At 33.7% G+C, this 22,902-nt stretch overlaps 1 protein-coding gene across 1 annotated transcript in view; it reads right to left on the bottom strand.

Annotated features, from left to right (window-relative positions):
* Nucleotides 1-22,769, bottom strand: part of p115 (General vesicular transport factor p115) — a 38,034-nt gene extending 15,265 nt beyond the window's left edge. Inside the window, exons 1-14 of the mRNA XM_089240196.1 lie at nt 22,635-22,769; nt 18,863-18,949; nt 17,827-17,965; nt 16,145-16,248; nt 15,835-15,993; nt 14,801-14,921; nt 14,193-14,374; nt 11,573-11,648; nt 10,964-11,028; nt 7,716-7,804; nt 7,445-7,602; nt 5,898-6,103; nt 2,147-2,257; nt 230-366 (exon numbers count right to left, since the gene is read on the bottom strand). Coding sequence (XP_089096322.1) covers nt 230-366; nt 2,147-2,257; nt 5,898-6,103; nt 7,445-7,602; nt 7,716-7,804; nt 10,964-11,028; nt 11,573-11,648; nt 14,193-14,374; nt 14,801-14,921; nt 15,835-15,993; nt 16,145-16,248; nt 17,827-17,965; nt 18,863-18,949; nt 22,635-22,712 — 1,712 coding nt within the window. The 5' untranslated portion in view covers nt 22,713-22,769. The remainder of the gene's footprint in view (nt 1-229; nt 367-2,146; nt 2,258-5,897; nt 6,104-7,444; nt 7,603-7,715; nt 7,805-10,963; nt 11,029-11,572; nt 11,649-14,192; nt 14,375-14,800; nt 14,922-15,834; nt 15,994-16,144; nt 16,249-17,826; nt 17,966-18,862; nt 18,950-22,634) is intronic.
* Between the last annotated feature and the right edge of the window lie 133 nt (nt 22,770-22,902).

The following is a 22,902-nucleotide window of genomic DNA, read 5'->3' as shown; positions in this document are numbered from 1 at the left end:
AAACTAGGGAACCCAAATTAAATAATTAAGTGAATATCGATATACTTCAAATGAAAAAGCTGTATATAAGGAGCAATCCCTCAACATTAGATACTCACTAGAATTAAAAGTCTATTCAAAATTTTTCAAGCGCAAGTTATCATTTATATTCATAAACATTCACTTCAATTACGAAGGAGGTTTTGTCAAACATGCTTTTCAAATCGAAATGAAAGAAGTGTGAACATACTTTGAATAATTAGGTTCCACAACACCATGCATGGAACTATCATTAAATTCAATGCATATACCCAAAAGAAAAGCACAAAAGCCTTGTACAATGTCTTCATTCTCATCATGTTCAACCAAAACAACCTGGGATGTGAGCTATAATCCACAGTCAAGGTGATGAACAAAATTTTGAAGTTGCATGAATATTTACAACAACATGATTTTTTTTTTTTTTTGGATTAAAATAAAAAAACAAATAACACTGTTATAAAATTTAAATATCATACCTTAGGGGAAAAAGATTCAAATATTAACATACTAAACATACTATAAAAACTTAACTATATAAATATTTAACCAAAATTTCTCATGATCATGTCATCATGGTGTAGCGACCTCTAGTTGAATTTTTACCCATGGTGGCAAAATGATCTCACACTTCACATTTTTCCCTTGTAAAAGGATTGTTACTTGCAATGCACATTGCAAAGAAAATGAAATGTTTTTCTGAGTAGATGGCGTGAAACCATGCCAATGAGAGGTCCTAAATTTTGCACTGTAAAAAAAAAGGGGAGGCGAGGTAGCCCGGGCGATAAGATGCTCGCTTATACCAAAGGATGTTTAGAGGTGTCGCGAGTTCGATACCTGGTTCATCTTTGTCAGAAAACTTTCCTGACAAAGGGGTACAACAAAAAATGGTGACTTGACCGTAGCATAAAATTGCTACCGCAGGGAGTTCCCCCATCGAGGGGTTAGCACATAAACCTCTCGATGAGCATGAAAAACAAGCCTGCCGTTCGGAATTGGCAATAAATTGTAGGTCCCGGTCTAATTAGCCTTCGTGTGCAGAAAATGACTGTGGTGCGACAAAAATGATCAAATGATCAAAACCTAAATTTTGCTGTGTCCGTACCTAATAGATTATGTTGTTTATTTATTTAAACACCCAGCCATATAGATAGGTGCATAATCCGATGCCTATAATGATATCAAATAAAAATATGATTGCCATCTAGTTCAGCCCATCCAGTAATCCAGCGCCTTTTTAAGTGAGCTTTCTTTGAGCATAGAAGAAAACATGTCAAGTGGATGTCTTTGCACAGAATTTTATATTATTTAAATGGGCTTTTTTTCAATTGATTTCCAGTAATCCAGCACACGATGGTCTGATATGTACTGGATTAGTCAGAGCCCCCAAAGCAGAATGTGCCAAAATCTGTGACGTACGTCGCAGAACAATTAGCGCTACTGCAGAACAATCCGGAAGAATTTTAAGAAAAAGTGCAAAATACACTATTACATGTATGGGGATTTTTACTGCAGAACATTTCCAGTCAAAAGAGGGTTCGTCGCAGAACAGTGCTAAACATTCTGCTTTGGGGGTGAGAGCCTACAATAGTTATTTTCACATTTTATTTTTGGTGACCCCTACCAATCTCAAAACTTATCTCCCCCAACTATTCCTGAAAAAAAAAAATTTCTTTTGCCCTTTCACCTCAAATTTAACGCTCTTCACACAGAAATGGTGTTTTATAACTCAAAACTTTGATTTATAGAAAGTATAGCATAGGACAGTGTTTCCCAGCTTTTATTTTCTATGGGAACCCCTTTTTGTGAAATTCAATGCATTGTAGACCCCATGCAAGGAAGATAAATCCCCCTTATTAAAATCCAAAATACATTGTTTTGTGCAATTTGCATATCACAAAATAAAATTATGTACTAAATGAAAATTTCGCAGCACCAAATGTGTCATTCATGCAATGATAGTGAATAAAAATGATACCATGGACTACAGGCTGGGAAATACTGTCATGGGAGACAAAAATTTTAAAAAATCCAAAGATAAATTTTTAGAATTTCCACTGTAATTCAATACACATAATAAACATTTGAAAACACAGAAAAGGTAATGAAAATTACTTCAGAAGGATACAAAAGGTATATTTGTAGCAATACTTAAAAAGTGCTTTACAGCACTTGGGCAATTACTCAACCATGTGCACATTAGTATCAAAAGACCTATTCTTGTCTGAAGCTTGCCAGCCTAAATTGGATGAGAATACAAATGAATGAATTATTGATTGAATAATAGATGAAATTATAAGAGAATAATTATAAACTGAGGAGATCGAAGTTGAATTCTATTGGATCATGGCTTCTTGGAGTGAAATCCTTTCATAATTATACCAGCTGGGAGATCAATGGATGAAATTATGATTAATAATGAATTCGATTATAAAACAAAATTTACTTGTCTTTTATGACATGCTATAGATTATATGCTCATAATTTAACGAATGAAGTCTGAAAATTAATTATGCAAGAACATTTTAAGGTCATGTTACAACCATACTCAATCATTTCAGTTTCATATATTTATATGATACATACAACATTGTAAAGATGTGTTTTGGTTTGTGTCATACATCAGGGATATGCAACCCATGACTCATACAGTGGAACCTTCCTTAACGGACGCTTCTCGTTAACAGTCACTTTTTTTATCCCCAGTCCTGTGAAATAGGGCTTTAACGTATTTCACTCCCCATTAACGAACACTCTTGATAGCAGACAGTAAAATCAGGCAACCTTTTTTTTTCCAAACTCTAATTTATTAATTTTTGGTCATAAACCGAGTATCTATCACATTCAACTGAGATTAGTATATTTAATCCCAAATCATGCTGGGAAATATGGTAAATCGTCAGATAATTACTTAATTAACTGAACATAACTATGGTCCAGGATGGTGAATCCGAATGGCAATATGAATGCTGGTTTTTTTTGTTTTTTTTTTAAATGTGTGAAGAAAGCCAACATTATAACTGATAATGTTCTCATGAATGTTTTTATCTTCTTCACACTTGTTTTAATATAATTTTTTTATTGCAAATATGTGTAGTGCACAAATCATGCACGGGTAAAAATAATCAATTGGTTTAATGGAGAGAAAAGGTTATAAATTTTTCCGTATTTATCAGACTTCCAACTTTATTTGGGAATTATGCATAATCAGCGGTAAAAGTGATAAATGTGGTAAAATTTAATCAAACTTTATCGAGACGATTGGTTATTATGTATAACCACCAGTGTATCACTTTCATTTTTTAAGTAACACAAACATTTTAACATTAAAATACATAGGAACCAATTGTGACTTAAGCAAAACGTTGTATAAATTATAAAGTTGTATGAGTGAGGTTCCACTGCACATTGCACTCCCTATTTGCGGACAAAACTTTTGGTCCCATGAGTGTTTGTTATCGAGAGGTTCTACTGCAATAGGCATTAATGCGGCCCAACTAGCTATTTCAAATTAAAGAATTAACCATTTCAATGCATATTTAGAAATATCATGCATTTATTAATACCATGCATCAACTATTGCTTGTATTTTGGGTGAGACTCAAAATAGGTTCTTAATACAGTATGGTCCAGAAAACTCAGAAGGTTGCACAGCATTGCTATGTACCATAGAAATATGACTTGAATAACATGGGAACACAAAAAGAATAAATTTTAATGAAATAAACCAAGTAAAATATATAAGCAAACTAAAACAAGGTGATATTTTTCAAGGAATAAAAAAATCAAACTGCTTAAAAAAATGCATGAAATATGAAAAGCATTTGCCAGGTCCATTTCTCTTATTAAAACTGCATAAATATGCTGGCTGATTATAATCAAAATTAATAATTATCAATATGCCCTATAAATAATTTTCCTTAGTATGTTTAACCCATCCATATTTCTGAAGTGATGTTACATTGGAAGTTAAATGGAAGAAATAGAAACACCTTTATTTTTGCTGCTATTTTTATGCCATGTGTGTACGTAAAAAAAAGCCAACCCTATAACCTCTCGTTTGAGACAATAAAAACTTTTTTTCACTCATCTTTGTCTCAGGGAATGTATTTTAAAATAAATTTGCACAAATAAGACAGAAACATATCATGCCAATGCATTTTTCTTACATAAGATTTTCTGATCAGAAATCATGTGAGGTCCCATATGTTTAACTCATTACTTTCTCAATATTATGTGCAATGTCAATAACTGTTATTTATTTTTGACATGATGTTAAGGCTGATACACAATACTCACTGTAAACTCTTCCATGGTTCAAAATGTCCTTTAACCGTTTGAGTCCCAAGCAGCGCAATCGCGCTGTTGAGATTTTATGTCGAGAAAACCCAGTACATTTCAAATATTGTGGACAACTGACGGTGCGTTACCGATTGTTGAAGTCGCGCGCTCAGATTTACTGAAGCAAGTACATCACACAGCTCCTTTTAATGTAAATAGTATATTTTACAATAGGTAGGATAATACTATAATAATGCAATAATACATTACAAAATAAAATTTTTTATTTCATTGTTATCTTCTCAATAATTTTTATCGAACAAAACTTGAAATATTTATAAATTTACAGTACGCATATGTAATAATACAGATGTATTTTATAAAATAACGAATTACAAATTAACAATACTTTTGTGTTATGAACAAACAATTTAAACTGCAATAAATGTGACGGAGCGATGAGAAAAAGACGAGAATCGCGTTACCTAACAAATACAAGAAGAGCTATTGCTCCGATTGGGATTCATCGATGTAAAATAAACAAAACGCTATCGCGCTGCTTGGGTCTTTTCGTACTCATTTAGAGAAAGCGCGTTTGCGCTGTTTGGCATTCTTCGATAGTGTTTTTTCAATACCCCCTGGGACTCAAACGGTTAACAGAGAATAATTGTTATGGGAAAAGTTTTACTTTATAATGAATTATAGAAACTATTCATATTGTGAAAGAGGTTCCGCATCTGAGAAGGGCAGCCCTGTTTCGTCTGATCTATGCTACTATGCGTAGCGCAAGAATTTGAAACCTCTTATCAAAACTTTAGTAGGTGAAAATAAATCTACATACTTCAATAAAAATCTTATATAAATGGTACAAACATATTTAATCTTAAAAACCAACGCCAGGTATTGAATACAAATTCCCACCGAAAGCAAATTATTCTTGTCCTTGATTTATATGTGATCACAAAAAGCTGAAGTTTCATGGAACTTCCAAGCTTGACAGAAAACTATAAATTCACCAAACACTCACTCATAAACGTTTTCTTAGTCTCTGTATACAGTATATATATGTATGTGTACATTGCCTATTGTGGTATCTTGAACTTTCTATTATTATATGTTTATCTTTTCTCACAAAAAGCATCATGAAAACCAGTTTGAAATCCACACTGGGAAGAAAATTTAACCAGACATATTATTACTCCCTATTACCACATGTTAATTTAATTGTATCTCCCTTTTTTAGTCAATTTCTGCTCAGAAAAACCTGAAATGCATTTTATTTAAAGAATTGAATGGTTAGAAAATTTTTAAAACCTAGAATGTTATAAATCAAGATTTCCAATATGAATAGTAAGAAATAGTGAGAGAAATAATTCCAGATTTGACGAAAATTTTCAGAATTGATTAAAGAAATTATTTTTGAAGCAAATAATTTCAGAATTTTTGATAAAAATAATTTCAGAATTAGTGAACAAAATAACATAAATCAATGAGAGAAATAATTTCGTATAATTTCTAACTGAAATTATTTCTATTCCATTCATAAGTTTTTGATTTACTCTCAAGAGCTTCACATATCATTTTTATTTTCTACTCACCTGCTGAAGCATCATGCTGCACTGGCTGATCAATGAAATTGCTGGACTGCCAGGCGCTGTAGCAAGCTGAACCCTCAGAAGCTGTTCTTTTTGTAACTGATTGTCTACCAAAGTGTGGGATAAGGCAACAGCAGCAAACCAATTTGATAACGGATCCGTACTGAAAAGGCCACCACAAAGCAACTGTCCGACAGTCACAGTCATAACTACATCGATAGAGGAAGTATACAAATTTAAGACATGTAACTACAACTCAATATTATGCATACATAAAAAGTATTTACATATCAATTTATATCAAATATTTACTGGGCATTTAAAGATATAATTAGCCTGAAAATAACTATTACAATATACCAACAGCAAATGTCACCAAAAACATTTTTTGCTGCACTGCAATTTTTTTTTGTGCAAATGCTGATTTCAATATACACCATGTGATTCTGAACACATAGGATAAACTTTGAGGTATATGGTAGAGCTCACAAACATTTTTTGTCAAACAATATATGTCTAACTATGAATGAAAGCATTACAGAGAGACTTGTTTGAGTTTTATGTGAAAATAAATTTGTTCTTTAGACACATAAAGAAATCTTAAATATGTATGCTGCTCATATTTGGTATCTCTGCAACAGGATGAGTCTGGCGGCAGAGTCACAGCATTCATTGTTCATGTTAAGGATGACACTAATTCTTACTCTGTAAGAGCTATATGCTTCCCAACAGCAATTCTTAGTTTGGGAGGGTTTTACCAATGATTGTACGGTTTGATTAAATCTGCCATAACCTTGACTTAACAGAAAATAACATTGAGTTAATATTTTATCTTATCTCTTTAGGTCTTGAGGCTTTCATTCCCTTCAGTCAAGATAAAGTGATGTAATCAAATTATGAAGTCATTGATGACACTCTGCCAAACTTTAATACAGAAATGTTACTGGTAAGCATGCAACTGCAAAAATTAAGACTAGTGTCAGTCCTAACAGGAGCAGTATGCATATTCAAGATCTAATGAGTAAACATCAGAAAATGGGGGGGGGGGGGAAACCAACATATTTTCAAGTATGCCAAATTTAATTCAAATGAAGCACGCTCTAGTGCCTTTATGCAAAGTTATAGACATATATTCTTTGACTGAAAAAAGTTTGCCAGTGTTACCATTATTTCTCAGTTTGTTAAAAGTTCAGAGTGAATTAATACCTCATCTGTGTGGAATATTGCAGTGGAAAAGTGCAATATTTATGAATAGACAATTATTTTTATGGCAAGAAAAATTATTGTTTCTCTTTGGTGAAGCCCAAATTAAGTTAATTCTTGTTTTATTCCTGTCATGCAGAAAATCAAAGAGAAAAAAAATTTATATTTTTGGTGTATTTTTTCTGAAATAAATTCAGTAAGGGGTTAAAGGCACTACTGTCTTCTGAGTTAAACTATTGTTAATTATTAATTATGCTTCATAGCTGAAGCCTGCCATAACTTTTTTTTAGTACTGCTTTGCTGAGATATCAAGCTGACTTAGATTGAAGTTTTAATAACAAACTAACTTTCAGTTGTGCTTGATGGAAGTAGAGTCTGTATAATCTGTGCTTGACAGAGTTCATTTCTGTACAGAAGACATTGGAAACAATATAATACTGAACACCTCAGAACAAATGGCTGTTTCTCATTCACCATTGACATGAGCAATATAACAATTGCAGGTCTAAATTCAGAAAAGAAAAAAAAAACACCATTAAACATAACTTTAAATATGTTATATATATGTGTGTGTTACGCATGAATTTTTAATATATTTTTTAACATTTGTCAACTTACTTCGGTGGAGTTGTAGGTGCATTGAAGGTAGAAAAGTACTCTTGATTGCTGTGGTTGCCCCTAAGTGTTTCGGCTACTGTATTAATCGTCTGAAGTAAACAAAAATTGAAAAAATCAGATTAGCTTGTTTTTTTCAGAGCTTTCACAATATCTCAAACTTTTCATCACAACAAACTATAAATAAAGTGTTATACCCAATCATATTTAGCAAAAAACAAAGATATATTTTCGAATTTGTGATAAAAACCTCTGATGAAAATATTTCCATTAAAGTTTGTATGTTGTTAAACTATTTTTTTAATTATAAAAAAGCCTATATATAATTTTAAATTTCAAAAATATATATATTGAATTGCATTTAAAGAATGGGGAGAAAAAAGTTGTGGTACTAGTCATTTAAAAAATACTTGTTAGAACAATTATTCATTCATGGAATGAATAAAGCTTGTTATGTAAGCTTATATAACAAGTGATAATATAATAAGTGATATTGAAACTATATGGGTTGAGCTTGAGAACAAAAGACGTCATAAACTTATTGTTGGGGTTTGTTACAATCCACCGAATAGGGATCAAAACTACATCGCCAAATTGCATGATGAAATTTTCTACATGTGTAAGCGAAAGAGGGTTCTCATACTAGGGGATTTCAATTACCCAGGTATTGATTGGGAGAACCTTTCATCTGGAAATCAGTATGAAAGACTTTCTTAAGTTGGTGTTGGAAAATTTTTTGTATCAGCATGTATCAGAAGCCACTAGGGGTACTGCTATTTTGGATTTAGTTCTTACTAGTTCTGAGGATCTAGTTGAACATGTTTCGGTGGGGGAAGAGTTTTCTTCCCGTGATCATCGTATCATCAGATTTCACTGTAACTTTTCCTCGGGTAAGGTTAATAACAAAAGACTGGTTCCTTGTTTTCGGAGAACTAACTTTGATGTTTTGAAAAGAAGGTTAGCGGAAGTTTTCAAAGACCGGTTGGAATCAGTAGCGGTGGTAAGTCAATGGGAAGAATTTAGTACGAAGCTGTCCTCTGTTTTGCACGACATCATACCCTTTGTTCAAACAAAGCGTGTTTGTACATCGCACCCTCTATGGTTCACGGATAGCGTGCGGAACCTTTATCTTGAAAAGAAAAGAGCATTCAGAGAGTATAAAAGTGGACGAGGTGAGCTATCATTGTTTACTGATAAAAGAAGACTGTTGAAGAAAGCGATAAGGGATAGTAAAAAGGAAGTTGAATCTAGGTTGGCACATAACATTGGCTCTGACCGAAAATCATTTTTTCGATACGTCAATAATGGATGTAAGGGGACAGTTGGGCCCCCTCTCGATAGGAGGCTCTAGGTTAGAGAGCAATGTAGGCATGTATAGTGCTTTCAATGGCTTTTTCGCGTCGGTTTTTAATGGAGATAATGATATTCGATATGCGGGTGTTGCATGGGGTAATAAAACCATCAACAATATTCAAGTAGAAGACGTGGAGGTCCTAAACTTCTAAGAAATGTATGTGCAAGCAAAGCACCAGGACCAGATGATATCTATCCCAGGGTCCTCAGGGAATGTGCTAATGGAATTGTTGGGGCCAGTCGCAAAGATATACAGGAGTAGTGTTGCTGAGGGTATCGTCTCAAGAGATTGGAAACTTGCTAATGTTGTTCCGATATTTAAGAAGGGTAGTAGAGAAGCGGTGTCAAATTATTGTCCAGTGAGTTTGACGAGCTCCCTCTCGAAAATTTTGGAAATTATCATCAAAAGGCAGTTTGTGAAGTGGATAGACGAGAATAATGTATTGTCGGATAATCAGCATGGGTTCAGGAAGGGGAAGTCACGTGTAACTAACCTCCTTTGCTTCTATGATCACATGACTAAGGCTTTGCGTAAGAGCAAAAATGTAGACGTTGTTTACCTTGATTTTCAGAAGGCATTCGATCGGGTCCAACATGGCAAACTCTTGAAGCGTTTACATGAGATTGGAAGTAGGAGCAACTTGCTGAATTGGATAGAATCGTGGTTAAGAGATAGGTCGCAACGAGTTATGGTGAATGGGGAATTCTCTGGTTGGACAGATGTCACAAGTGGAGTTCCTCAGGGAAGTGCCCTTGGCCCCATACTTTTTTCATTTTTTAACGATAAACTCGATCAGGGTATCGATGGGATTACTAGCAAATTCGCAGATGATGTGAAGCTAATGGGGGTAATTGGGAATGAAAGCGATAGGGAGTTGCTCCAGACCAACTTAAACAAGATTGCAGCATCGGCAAATGAATGGAGCATGACGTTTAGTGTTGATAAATGCATGGTCGCTCATTTTGGTTCGAACAACCTATGGTTCTCTTACGAGTTGAATGGTGTCACTATCCCGTATGCAACTAGGGTCACCGATTTGGGAATTCTCATTAACGAGCGGCTTAGGTTTTCTGAACATTGTTCAGCGGTGGTCAAAAAAACGAATAGAATGCTTGGTCTCATTTTCAAAAAAGTCTCTTCGCATTCTCCTAAAGTCATTCTTCCGCTTTTTCGAGGCTTAGTTCGTCCTGGACTGGAGTATGCTGTAAGGTTTTGGAGACCATACCTACAGAGGGACATAGACTTGGTTAAAGGGGTGCAGAGAAGAGCTACGCGTGTCCTTATTGGCACACAGGGCTTGAGTTATGAAGAGAGAGTTCATTTTTTGAATATGTTTACATTGGATGAACGCAGGTGTCGAGGAGATATGATCGAAGTGTTCAAAATTTTCAATGGGATGGATAGGATAAACCATGAACTTTTAGTACACCGCCAATCGACTGCTTTTACAAGGGGACACCAGTATCGATTGGTGAGGGACAATGCAAGGTTATGGTGTCGCAGGGAATTTTTCTCTAATAGGGTTGTTAATAAATGGAATAGCTTACCCCCGGAGGTAGTAAATTGTAACACAATTGACACGTTTAAAAAGAAATATGATAAACATGTTGGGGTAAATCGAGAAGCTATCCATTCTTAGAATAAGACAACCATAAGTATTCTTTATGGGCGTTGTATAATATTTTATCATGTGTATATATTGTTTATAATTTGTGTTAATTGCATTTTTAATTGGGTTGCTGTATTTTTGAAATATATGACATCCATATTTTTATAGGCATCTTTTATCAGCCACCTCGTTCGGCATTTTGTCTGTTGTGGCGTTGTATTTGTATAAGTTAGACATTCTTTTCAAATGAGAATATAATAATAATTTTATAAAGATTACTAACATTACCTCTGTCAATATGTCAGCTGGAACACCAGAAGCCATAAGTATATTGCACAAAAGCTCAAACAAACCTATGGCAACAGAAATATGTATTATACTTCTAGTAAATTGTAAAGTACTTTTTTAGTTTTATTCATTTTAATTATTGGAATAGCTTATTATCCAAACATATATTTTTTTTGTTCCGATCCAGATTTAGAGATTCAAGATATTTACTTGCATACACACAAACTGATTTAAACATTTGATAAACATAATTTTTTACCATACAAGCTCTGTTAATTAATTCCATACTCACTAAAAACATGCTCTCTTTTGTAACCTGAATTTTTATTCCACAATATTTTGGCATAATTTTTTGTCACTAATATTAGAATTTTTGAAGAAGTTCTAACACTAAAATATCTCAATATCACATGTCTTCTAAGTTGAAAAAAAAATACTGCATAAACCATACAAGATGGAATAATACTGACATCTTTAGATATGTCCAAGTTTGTCTACAGAAGTATTCCTCATTCAAACATTTTTTTGTTTCGATTAGAAAATACATCAGCTTCAATAAACAAAAATTTGCAAGCATTTGACAAAGAATAATCAATGATGTTTACTCACCACACTGAAACATAGCTTTCTGGGCAAACAAGGTGACCTGATGAGGATTATTAGGAGAAACTAATATCCTAAGAACCTGTGAGTAGAGATGGGATAAAAAATATGAACCATGAAATTGAAATAATGAATTATAGCTAAAACAATTAAGAAAAAATCCTCTGCTTGAGAATTTTTTTAATGTTGTGGCGCCGCCGCCGACACGTGTAGGAAAAGAAAGCTACTTCCTCAGAGTGATGATTGATGTACGTGCTCAAAGTGCCATCATGTGATTATTCGAGTTATCAAGCAGTTCGTTTCTCGTCCTGTACATAGTATGTTGTGTAAATAAAGTCTGTCCTTTCGTGTAAAATAAAAATGCATGTCTCTGTCTTGAAACTACACGCAACCGTCTAATAATACAACCGATGCCTCTCATAATTCCTGATAATGTCTCACTTCCTAAGAAGGTTTTACATTATTCAACAACAAGCCCTCAGATGACTGAAAATATTCTTATTCTAAGATAAAAACTCCCATAGAGTATTTTCTACACGGAAGAGATATTTTCTTGAAATTTCTCACACAGGCTGTTTTACAGTAGCACTGATTGTTCTACATCACAGTTTTCAGCATATTCTGCTTTGGGATATCTCATATATAGGATATCTCTGCTTGGTCACACATTCACGTAACTCTCAATGTTATACATGACAAATGCTCAAGCTACTCAATCAGTATCAAATACATAAGTTTATTCAGGGTTCACATGCAATATATAGATTTTTTACACTGATTCAAATTCTTTGAAATTCGCAACTATGGATATTGTAAAACATATATAGCAGGAACTGTATCTAACAAACATCTATTTATAAAAATGTATGTAAAAATCTGCATGCAAAAAAATGTTAATGGGAATTTTCATATTTTTGTTGATTCACTCTACATTGAAAATTTCAGTGCTGCAAAAATTTTTCTATACCACAAATTTTTTGACTGAACAAAGTGGCATTATATGAAGACTGCACTATGTATGCCAATTTCACAAATGCACAGACATGTTGTGGCATGCTATACACAGACAATCTTTCATATGACATGTTCCATGTTGTATATTACAATATTAGAAAATTCTCTCAAAAGTACGAACATTTCTTCATCTATATATATAAAATTGGTTTTCTGTCTGTGTATGTTCCCTATACAAATCTATAATTTTAGATCTATTGTCACCAAATTTTGCAAATGTACCAAACGGGAACCGAATTGAATGATAGGCCACTTTAAAAGTTTGTCAAAATTGGGCAAATGCCCAAAATGGGCAAAAACGACTGTCAGGAAACAATGGTTTCTGAACCTCAACAATCACTTTCGGAATGTTTATTTTGGTTACCATGGTTCTCTAGCAATGCGTTAGTGCACACGCCTTTACAATGGTTTGTCACTTCTTTAATGCTGCCAGTATTTGTATAATAGTTTATCCCTTAATAATGGTTTGTGATTTTTTCGATCCTCCCAGTAATAAGGCTTTTTGAATAGGAATCATCAGCATTACTTTGAGAGACAGGAAAGGATGATCCCCATAGAAATCAGTGTTAAAATTGCTGATTTTACTGCAGAAACGTGGAAATTTAGTGGGATTTTCCGCCCCATCAATAATTTTAAAAATTGTGAATTGAATTCTTGATTTTTGAAATATTGAGTTCACTTAGAGATATACGAAGCCCAGGAGATTAAATATGAAGTAATTAGCCGGCCCTACTGTTGAGTTGGATATCCATGCAATACCACTGATTTCAACTTTTTATTTACAGTCAAACCTCGTTAGTGCGTCACTGGGTTAACAAGTCACTCCGCTTACCGGGTCACTTTTTGGAAGTCCCAATTGTCTTCAGGCAGGAATCGGCACAGTTATGGCTTACTCCGTTTAACGAGTCACTTCGCTTACTAAGTCATATTTTTGCTCTCCCAAGAGTGACTCATTAACAAGGCTTGACTGTATATCTTCTCGAGCATGAAAATTAATGTCTCCGCATTGTCTTTTAATATTCAACTGCTTAAATTCGTATAGCTTAGGTTGTTTTAAAATTAATTATGGGTCCGTAAAGTACATCGAAGTAATTCCACAGCTTTAACTTAGCATTTGTGGAAGCTGAAACAGGCAGATGGATAACTTGAAGTTCAAGGGGGGAATCAAATGCCTAGTGCCTTTTAAAGAAAAAAATTCATTTCTACGTTTCTTTAAATCTAAATTTGTTTGTTTCATGAATCGTGCAGGAAGTTACCATATTGGTTAACTTGGACACAGTTTTTATGCCCCTCAAAGAAAGAGGGAGATATCATGTAATCCGAAAATTGTTATTGAAAAAAACCAGGGCAGCGTTAGGTTTTATAGCCAGTTAGCTATAATTTTCTGCATTTACAAATTTCCATCTCACAGGCTGAGAATGAACCTTCTAAATAAAATCATACTGAAGTTAATGAATAAACAGTTGTAATGAAACATGGTTAAAGAAAATATACTATTTACACTGGAGTTAATGCAGAATTGTACTCAAAGCTATCTATGAATGCCCTACTGCCTGTAGAAGGATGGGGGATGAAAGAGAATGAAGATATTTAATGCATATAAAATTTTCACCTGCAACATCATGTGTATGTTATTTGTCTTCTGAGCAGACCATCCTCTTTCATTTGTATCTTGAAGATCAAAGAATGGTTGTAAGTGCTGTATGTAACTCCCTTCTCTGAAGAAAGTCTGATTGGAACTATTGTTCTTAAGCAGAGTCTGTAAGACTAGTAAACAGTCTTCTACAATAACACCTTCAAATTAAAAAAAGAAAAACAATAATTAATTTTATTAATCTGTCTCGGCATTTATCTCATTTATCTGCAACACATCTAAGTTACGCTCAAATAAGTGATGACTTTCCATATTAGTCTGCAAGAAAAAAGAACTTTCTATGAAAAACTAATTGAATGATTAAATATTTAATATCTTCAATACTATCCTATTAAATATTAAATTAGACTAAAAAAACCTGCAAACTGGTGGTCTATTGAAGTTTTGCTGCATTTTACTTTATATAAACATGCTTACACAATCACTTCATAATTGGTAATTATGAACAATTAATACACGAAACAACAGAAATGTGACATACAAGGCTTTCATGTTTCACAAACAAATGTAAACATGAAAATAAAAATCTACACTGAAAATGACTGGATGGCAGCCGAGCAGCTCACCTCCATCACTATATCCTTCATCTTTGATAATTGATAAAAGTTTATCAAATGCATTCTCAAATGCGACTATCTTTTGTATGTTGGCATTATTCTTTGTCAAATGACCAAGCAGCAACAGTGTCTGAAAAATAAATTAAAATATACATACATAAACCTCATTTGAACTGTTGACAAATGCTGAGCATTTCACTTAGGCCGGGACTACACTATAAAAGTTTTGTATAAAAGTGCTTTTATAAAACTTGAAGAATACAACCAATAAACTGATCAATTGCATTTGCTCAAATGTAACTGATCAGCTCATTGGTCGTGTTTTCCAAGGTTCATAAAAGCACTTTTACAAAACTTTCATAGTGTAATCCAAGCCTTACACACATATACACACATTTATTTACAAAAACTTTTTTTTACTGAAATTTGAGAGAGGAAAAACGTTCCTATTTCTAAAAAAAAAAAAAAAAAAATCTAGGTTTCTTTATACAAACCTAATTTATATATATATCAACCTGGGGGGTTTTCTATGCAGGTGAATTTTGCTAAGGGGAAAGGGATTTTTTTTTTTCCGACAAGCTTATTTCCAAAAATAATATACATATTATTGATTGATACATATGATTGATACATATTTTCATTTTGAAGAAATGATAGAATTTGTGGGCCTCACCAAATGAAAGAATTTTTAATGATCTCAAAAAAGGTTTCAGAAGTTTTGATTTATTTGTTAACTTTGGCATTAATTTAAATTATCCAAAAAAATGTAGAGTTTTTATTTGTTGAGTATATCAACAGCAGTGATCCACCAGGAATTAATCTTAATTGAAAATTGGTTCTCAAATAAGCACATAATAAGGTACTTTTAAGAAACAGTGTTAAGGATTTTCAATGTCTGGTGGCTGGCTAAATCATACATTATAATTTACTATAATCCTATGGTTGACTACTCATTCTATACAAGATTAGTAGACATAGTGGACACATTCTGCTTGTATTCAGATTGAAAAAAAAAACACAATAAAAAACTAAATTATACTCACATCATTTCTAATTATCTCCCGGGTATCTAACAACAAGTCCATCAGCCTAGAAACGCCCATGGGGATAACCAATACACAATCTTGCAATTCTTTTGGCTTATAAATAAGAAGTGCTGTCAAAAGTTTCACAACAGGCCAGCGGACTTTAAAATCATATTCCTATTGAAACATTTAAAGTATCTATTTGATGAACCATATAAAAGGAAAAAAATACAATGACATTGAAGCACGTGAATTAATGTAAAAAACATATAACAGTTAATGAACAGAATAACCTGATTCCTGATAAATCAGTATTTATTAAACTAACCTCAATGAGATTCAGCAGCAAAGGCACATTATCAGACTTTTTTAAAAATATTTCCGTGAACTGACATCCAAGATTTTCATCAGCCACTGACATCTGTTCATAATCTTCAAAAGAAATTGAAACATTAAATATGGTTTCATTAAATTTTAGCTATAGAATCCACAAGTTCATACAAAGTACAGCCAATGCTCGTTATAACACCCCAATTCGTTCCACAAAAAATGTATATTATACTAGGAGGTCGTTATATCAAACGTTTTGAAAAAATTTAACTTTAGCTTATCTGGTAAATATTGCGAAAATGCATCGATAGAATAAAAAAAACCTTTTTATTTTTCATTATAATGGTGCAATGAAAATGTATCTGGCTTAAAAAAATCAAATACATTATACAGTATGTATAAACATATAACATAAAAATATATAGTTTACTTACAAAATACTGCATATGGCTTAAACCTACATTTATTCTTTACTACATGCAGTAAAATCATTGCTTACTTGCCTGTGCATTCCCCCATTCAAAATTAAGCAAAATTGTCCAATAAAATTTAGAAAAAGATACAAAACTCCACCTCATGGGAAGTGGGAATGAGCCCTCATGTGACAAAATGAAATGGTAAGCAAAGTTTCAAGTGATGACACTAGCTAAATGCTAGTGATAGCACAGACTTTTATGGAAGTAGAAGTACTGTAGAAATACTAACGTTTTATCTTTAAAACATTATGTTTCATGCCTTTCTTTAAACATCAAAAGTCAATGTGTTACACACTCAATCACAGATTTTGTTCATTTCTTTGCAAAAAAAAGAACGGGAGCTTAGCTTAGTTCAGTCACTGTAATGGAATAAATGACTTTTACTGGTTGTTGTATTGGATAAAAATCAACATGGTGGATATAGGAAAATATTTAGGACCTATTGTACCAGTCATTATAGCGAGCATTGGCTGTATAATACAGGGGTTCTTAACCTACGGGCCACATTGACTTTCAGGATGTGTTGCTGTCTGAATCCAAACAGTTCTAATCCATTCACAGCCGGGTGCTCTGATCCATGGGTCCCGACCGAAACTTGATTTGCAGGTGGTTCCGAGAACGGCCCTACGAATCGATACAGCCATGGATTCTTGAGCTATGGATCATGACCCAAACTTCATGAGAAAGAGCTTCTGGGAGGGTCATACCAATCCACTTACAGCAAAGGATTCCTGAGCTATGTCACGACCCAATGTTCATTCGCAGTGGCTTCCTAGATGGGTTGTACAAATTCACTTAGTCCTGTTATAAATTGTAGCCATTGAAAAGCATTTCAGTTGTAAAGGAAGCAGCAGACTGTGGTAGATTTAATTGGAGTACATCACAAAGACCTATTGCATTTTATTGCAATGATTATTATGTATTATTACTGCATCACCAGTTTCACTAATTTTCAAAAAAAAAGTTTCATGGGTCGCGAAGCTGATTTTGGGTTGTGGTTTGAAAAGGTTAAGAACCCCTGGTATAAAGAATGCTAGATCATCAATAAAAATTTAAATTGTGTTTAAAAATTAAATATGAACATTTTTATCACCGTGTAGCAATACATATATATATATATCTGTGCAAAGCTATATATATATATATATAAATAGACTTGAGTGCTCAAATGATGCAATATGAGGAGCAAGTAATAAAATCTTACCATCGTCACCCTGAACACCGCTAATCACATTACAAATAGCTTCTAAAGCATAGCCCACTATTTCATTATCAGTATGATCTTGTTCCAACACTTGAACCAAGGCATCCATTGCACGTGTTCCAACCTCAACACGGAATTTCTGTAGAGAACAATAATTTATTGTAATTCATAGAATTAGAATTGTGAAAAAATATAATTGACATTGGTGCAATAAAACAATAAGCTATTATAAAAGAAAATGTAGCCATTCAAAGGCATTTCAGTTGTAAAGGAAGCAGCGGACTGTGGTACATCACAACGACTTATTGCATTTTAATAGAGAAATCAACAGTGTAGTGCAGAGGTCTTCAACCTTTTTCTAGTCGCGAGCACTGGTTGTGCCCAATCTTCAAAAAAGTAGTACTCTTACGGCAAGTTTGACATCATGAAATTAGAATTTCAGTCCTTGAATGTAATTTGTACAAGGTATTTAATAGGAACGTTGATCAAGTGCTCGCGAACATGAAATCTAATGTATCTAATGATCATAAGCATCGAGCACTTTAGGTGCTTGTGAGCAACGGGTTGAAGATACCAGGTGTAATGTGTATACCTAGTGTTACACATACTATATTTTCAGGAGGTGCTGCTTTAAATTTGTAAGTAAGAAATCGTCAGTTAAGTGTTTCACAAACTAGTGGTTTATTTAATTGTGGATGTGATTGATCAATGTGACAAGACTGTTTTTTAAGGGTAGGCTTGTAATCTGGCCTCAAATTAAAAAAAAAAAGACCACAGAAAAAAGTTGAACTGATCACCACTATGCTGTTGCTGGGATTGATCACAAGTTTTGGCATCATGAAATCTCTCCATGTCCACACTGCAGCTAATTAAAACATGTTTCATAACTACTTTCACTGAAATCTGCGCACAAATTAAATACTTTTTTTCATTCGTACTTTGGTATATTCACTACTGAACGATTTTTTAAGAAAAAAATTTACAAATCTCATCTTAGAACATTATATTAGAACTTAACTCCTGTGACAAAATTTACCTTTGATAAAGCTTTGAGGGCACGACATGCATCCCTTCGATCATCAAGAAGAGTGGATGTGAGAACTCTTTCCACAAGTTTCTCAACCTACAAAAAATACACATAACTAGTTTTTAAAATCATTCCTGCAAACAAGAAATTTCAAACATATCAACTGTGACTACCTCAAATATAAAAAATTACATACTCCTCTTACAATAATAATTTGATAAAACCAACATATTTACATTAAGAATATGAAAATTGTTTTGATCCTAATATGAAAAATTAAGTTGAATGAAGAAATAAATTTCAATGAAGATTCAAAAAAAGGGGAAAACATATGCACTCATTGATAGCCAACAGCTGTGAGAAAGAAGAAACATAGAATGACATACACAATAAATTTATGGGAAAAAAATGCCAGCTGCATCTATTTGATGACAGCTCGTCTTGACAGTAACACATGTTCAATAACTGTCTTAGGTCTACACTTCAGATGATAAAGGAAATAATTCAGCCTGATAAAAGATGCATTTATCATCCATTGAGTAACTCAATTTGTGAGACTGAAGGTTTTTATTTCCTTTTTCATCTCATAAGTACACATGGTTAGGATGATGCAAAGAAAAATCACACACATTAGCAAGAGACCTCTCCCCCCCAACGCTTTTTTCTTCTTCATGAGGCTCCCAAAATAATAGCCAAAAAGTGTACTTTTGTTTCTGCACCTAGTCACTTTTTATTGATGATTTTTCTTATTAATTTGGATATAGTCGACCACGTTCTCTCAGAAATTTTCATTGGAATATACATAAAATATTGCTAACAATCTATTAGCTTTAGCAGAAACATTTTTTCCTTATATAGTTTCCCATTTAATCTATAGATATTATCATTATCACCCCCCCCCCCAGCACTTTTCAATGTACTTGGAAATTCACTTAGATATTAACAGAAAACAATGAAGCGCTGTACAAGTTCTACGGTTAACTTTACAGCGTGGAGAAATTATAAAAGAAAAGTTCTTTTGTGATCAAAGCTGATTTTCTAACTAATAACATCCATTATTGTTCACATAATCGCTTCCATCATTGTTTCCAGTTTTACAGAAGCTTAAAAACTACAATGGGCACTAACTATACTTTGGGGGAGGGAGAAAAGTGGCATAAACGTAATTCAGATAGGCTAAAGAGAAAACATCAAAGTCTCAGATTGAGAAAAGAACAATTGCTGTAGTCCTATAAGGGTTCTACACAAAACATGGATGTTATTTCAGCGGTTTTGCAAGGGTGATGAAAAGGTTGGAGAAATGCCTCTCTAGAGCAGGGTAGCAAAACATTTTCAGCCTACAGGCCAAATATATGATATGACTACTGCTGAACTTATAATCCTCCTATCACAAGTAGAGACTTGGCCATATCATGCCAGAGGATTAAATTTCAATTTATTTCCGTACATGAAAATATTACAGTATATAATATTATATACTGTAACATTTTCCGTAATATAAATATAATATTCAATTATTTTAAGTAAAATAATATTGCACATTGAGAATGGCTTGTCAGCAACTGAGCTTTTATGTTTGGCTTGCCTTAGAAAATTATAGAATCCCTCAATGTAACATGACATGCCCTAGCCAAGTTTCATCTCATGTGTGAAGAACTATCTGTCCAGGGCAGCAAAATTTAGGGGGGGGGGCAGCAATTTTAGGTGGGAACAAAAAAACACTGTTTTAAAATTATCTAATTCTCAGGTTGTGGGGGCAGCTAAATCATGTTTGCCCCAGGCAGAAAAAATTCTAGTTATGGCCCTGCCCTGCCTTCTGTGTATTTATACTTTTCTTAGAACAAATTTGATGGGCTAGATCTAGATGGAACCACTTCGCTAGCCACACTAAGCCTGTGGGCCGCAGGTTGTGTGCCCCTACTATAAAGTACATATACCTCAATGGTAAACCTTCAATTAGGCCACACACCCCCCCCCCCCTCCATGAACTGGGAATTAAATTCTCGCACACCTACTAAACCTCAATTTATACTCTCCCACTCCTTCGAATGGACAATGCAACATCCATGAAATCAACAGCTTGTATAACCGAACATTTCGCAGCTCACACAGTGACATATTTATAGGGACTCAGCTGGCTATAGTCCAGGGTGGCAGGTTCAGAGACAGCAAATTTGAGGAATGAGTGACCAAGAAAATTAATAAAATTAAGGATGGCAAAATTTGTAAATCTCTCAATAAATCCATCTCTGACCAGACAGGGACCAATTGGGTCAGTAGGTGACCAAAAAAGTGACCTAGAGTTTACAAGTGCAAGAGTGGCCGAGAGAGTGCGCATGACCAAAACAGTGACCTTGTTGTAAAAATGTTTCTCCCATATAAGTATTTTTAATTCCTTTTAGCGAATCATAGAATTGAACACTTTTTTTTTTTTTTTTGCTCTCTTTTGACTGAACCCTGCCTTTACTTCTAATTTTCGGCGAAAGCCTTTAGAAGTTCATCATATACCGACCTGTTGTATTTTTTCACTTGGTGACTGTTGTCATGCTATAAACATTTTCTCTTCTGTCTCGTTCCCCCATTTGGACGAAATTCCAGAAATGGCACACGATTCCTACTGACCAATCAGAAAATAACATCTGTCAGATTGCTCCAAATCTAGAAGTATCACACACGTCTTGGCAAGAACTTTAACGGTACACAGAGGTCCAGCTTTTCCCAGCCGGACCAACCCAGACTGCTTTGAAATTCAATTTAAAAATGTGATAAAACAGAATAGACCTTTAAGTTTTCCTGTTATAGGGTGATCCCAGGTGCAGGGGTTGATGGTACGCGAGTGTGGTTTTTATTTTATTTATTGTATTTAGAAATGCTTTTGGTGAGATTATCCTAGTTTTTATTATAATTTTTATTTAAGCGGCTTTTAATACGATTCTTTCCGTAATGTGAGTTTCTTTTTTGTTTTAATTGAATTCCTATATAATGATAGGTCACAGATTAAATGTTTTTAAACTATATTTTTATATTTGTGTTGGATTAATTTTTTGAAGCTTCATAATTAAAATGTAATGTGCTGCACTACGTCAATGTTAAATTTTTTTTTAATTTCGCACACATAGTTTCTATTTTTAATCAAAATATGTCGCACTATTCAGCTCGCAACAAGCTAGGGTGCGTGCAAGCACGTGAATAACTAAAAGAGTGACTTATAGAGTGTGCGAGCATGGGAGTGACCAAAAGCATGACTTAGTGGCATGGGTGTACTTGTAGGAGTTGGAAATGGGTTATAGTACAGGGTGACGAATTCAAAGAAAAAGCCATCAAGAAAATTAGACTAGAATGGGAGACGGGGGGACAAAACCATAAACGCGCCTCTGAGCTTACAACAAAATCAATAGCTAGTACAACAGAACATTTTTCAGCCCCAGCCTCAAGATTGTACACTCAGTTAAAAATCACTTTTATAAAGTAAATACTTTGAATTTTGATTAGCACAAGAAGTTTAACACCAGTGACACATTTAATGGGAAATATATATATTTATTTTTTTGATACAGCGAGGAATTAGAATTGATTTTTAGTCAAATATGAAAGGTTTTTTTTTTTCACAAAATTATGAATTATACACAGTCAATATAAAAGGAATATTTTACATTCAGTATGGAAACCGAATTACCGGTATATGTCAATTAAATGGGAAATATTTCTTTACAGCGTGTAATAGGTAGAGAATTAATTGATCTTATTGAACACTATGGGCGTTAAATGATAAAATAATTACCGTTTCGGCGCCCGTGGGTTGATGAGCATCTTGAGGTCCACCGAGAACTGACTTCAAACCACTCTTGAAAATCTCCATGTTTACATAATATGACGCCTTTGAGAGAGAGACGTGTCTTCCAGCTCCCAAGGAGCATACATTAACATATAGAATAACATGACCATATTTTTTATTAATGAAAACGGGACATCCTTGATCTTGCTTCTTGGAAAATATAGAAATAATCAATAGTTCTTGCTGAATTTTAAAAAAAATAATCGATAATGAT

Source organism: Pholcus phalangioides, unplaced genomic scaffold (assembly GCF_987345545.1).
Source record: "Pholcus phalangioides strain wild (caught in Gottingen) unplaced genomic scaffold, Ppha-v1.0 ptg000012l_1, whole genome shotgun sequence".
Classification (NCBI taxonomy): domain Eukaryota; kingdom Metazoa; phylum Arthropoda; class Arachnida; order Araneae; family Pholcidae; genus Pholcus; species Pholcus phalangioides.
This window is presented reverse-complemented; position numbering and strand designations above follow the sequence as displayed.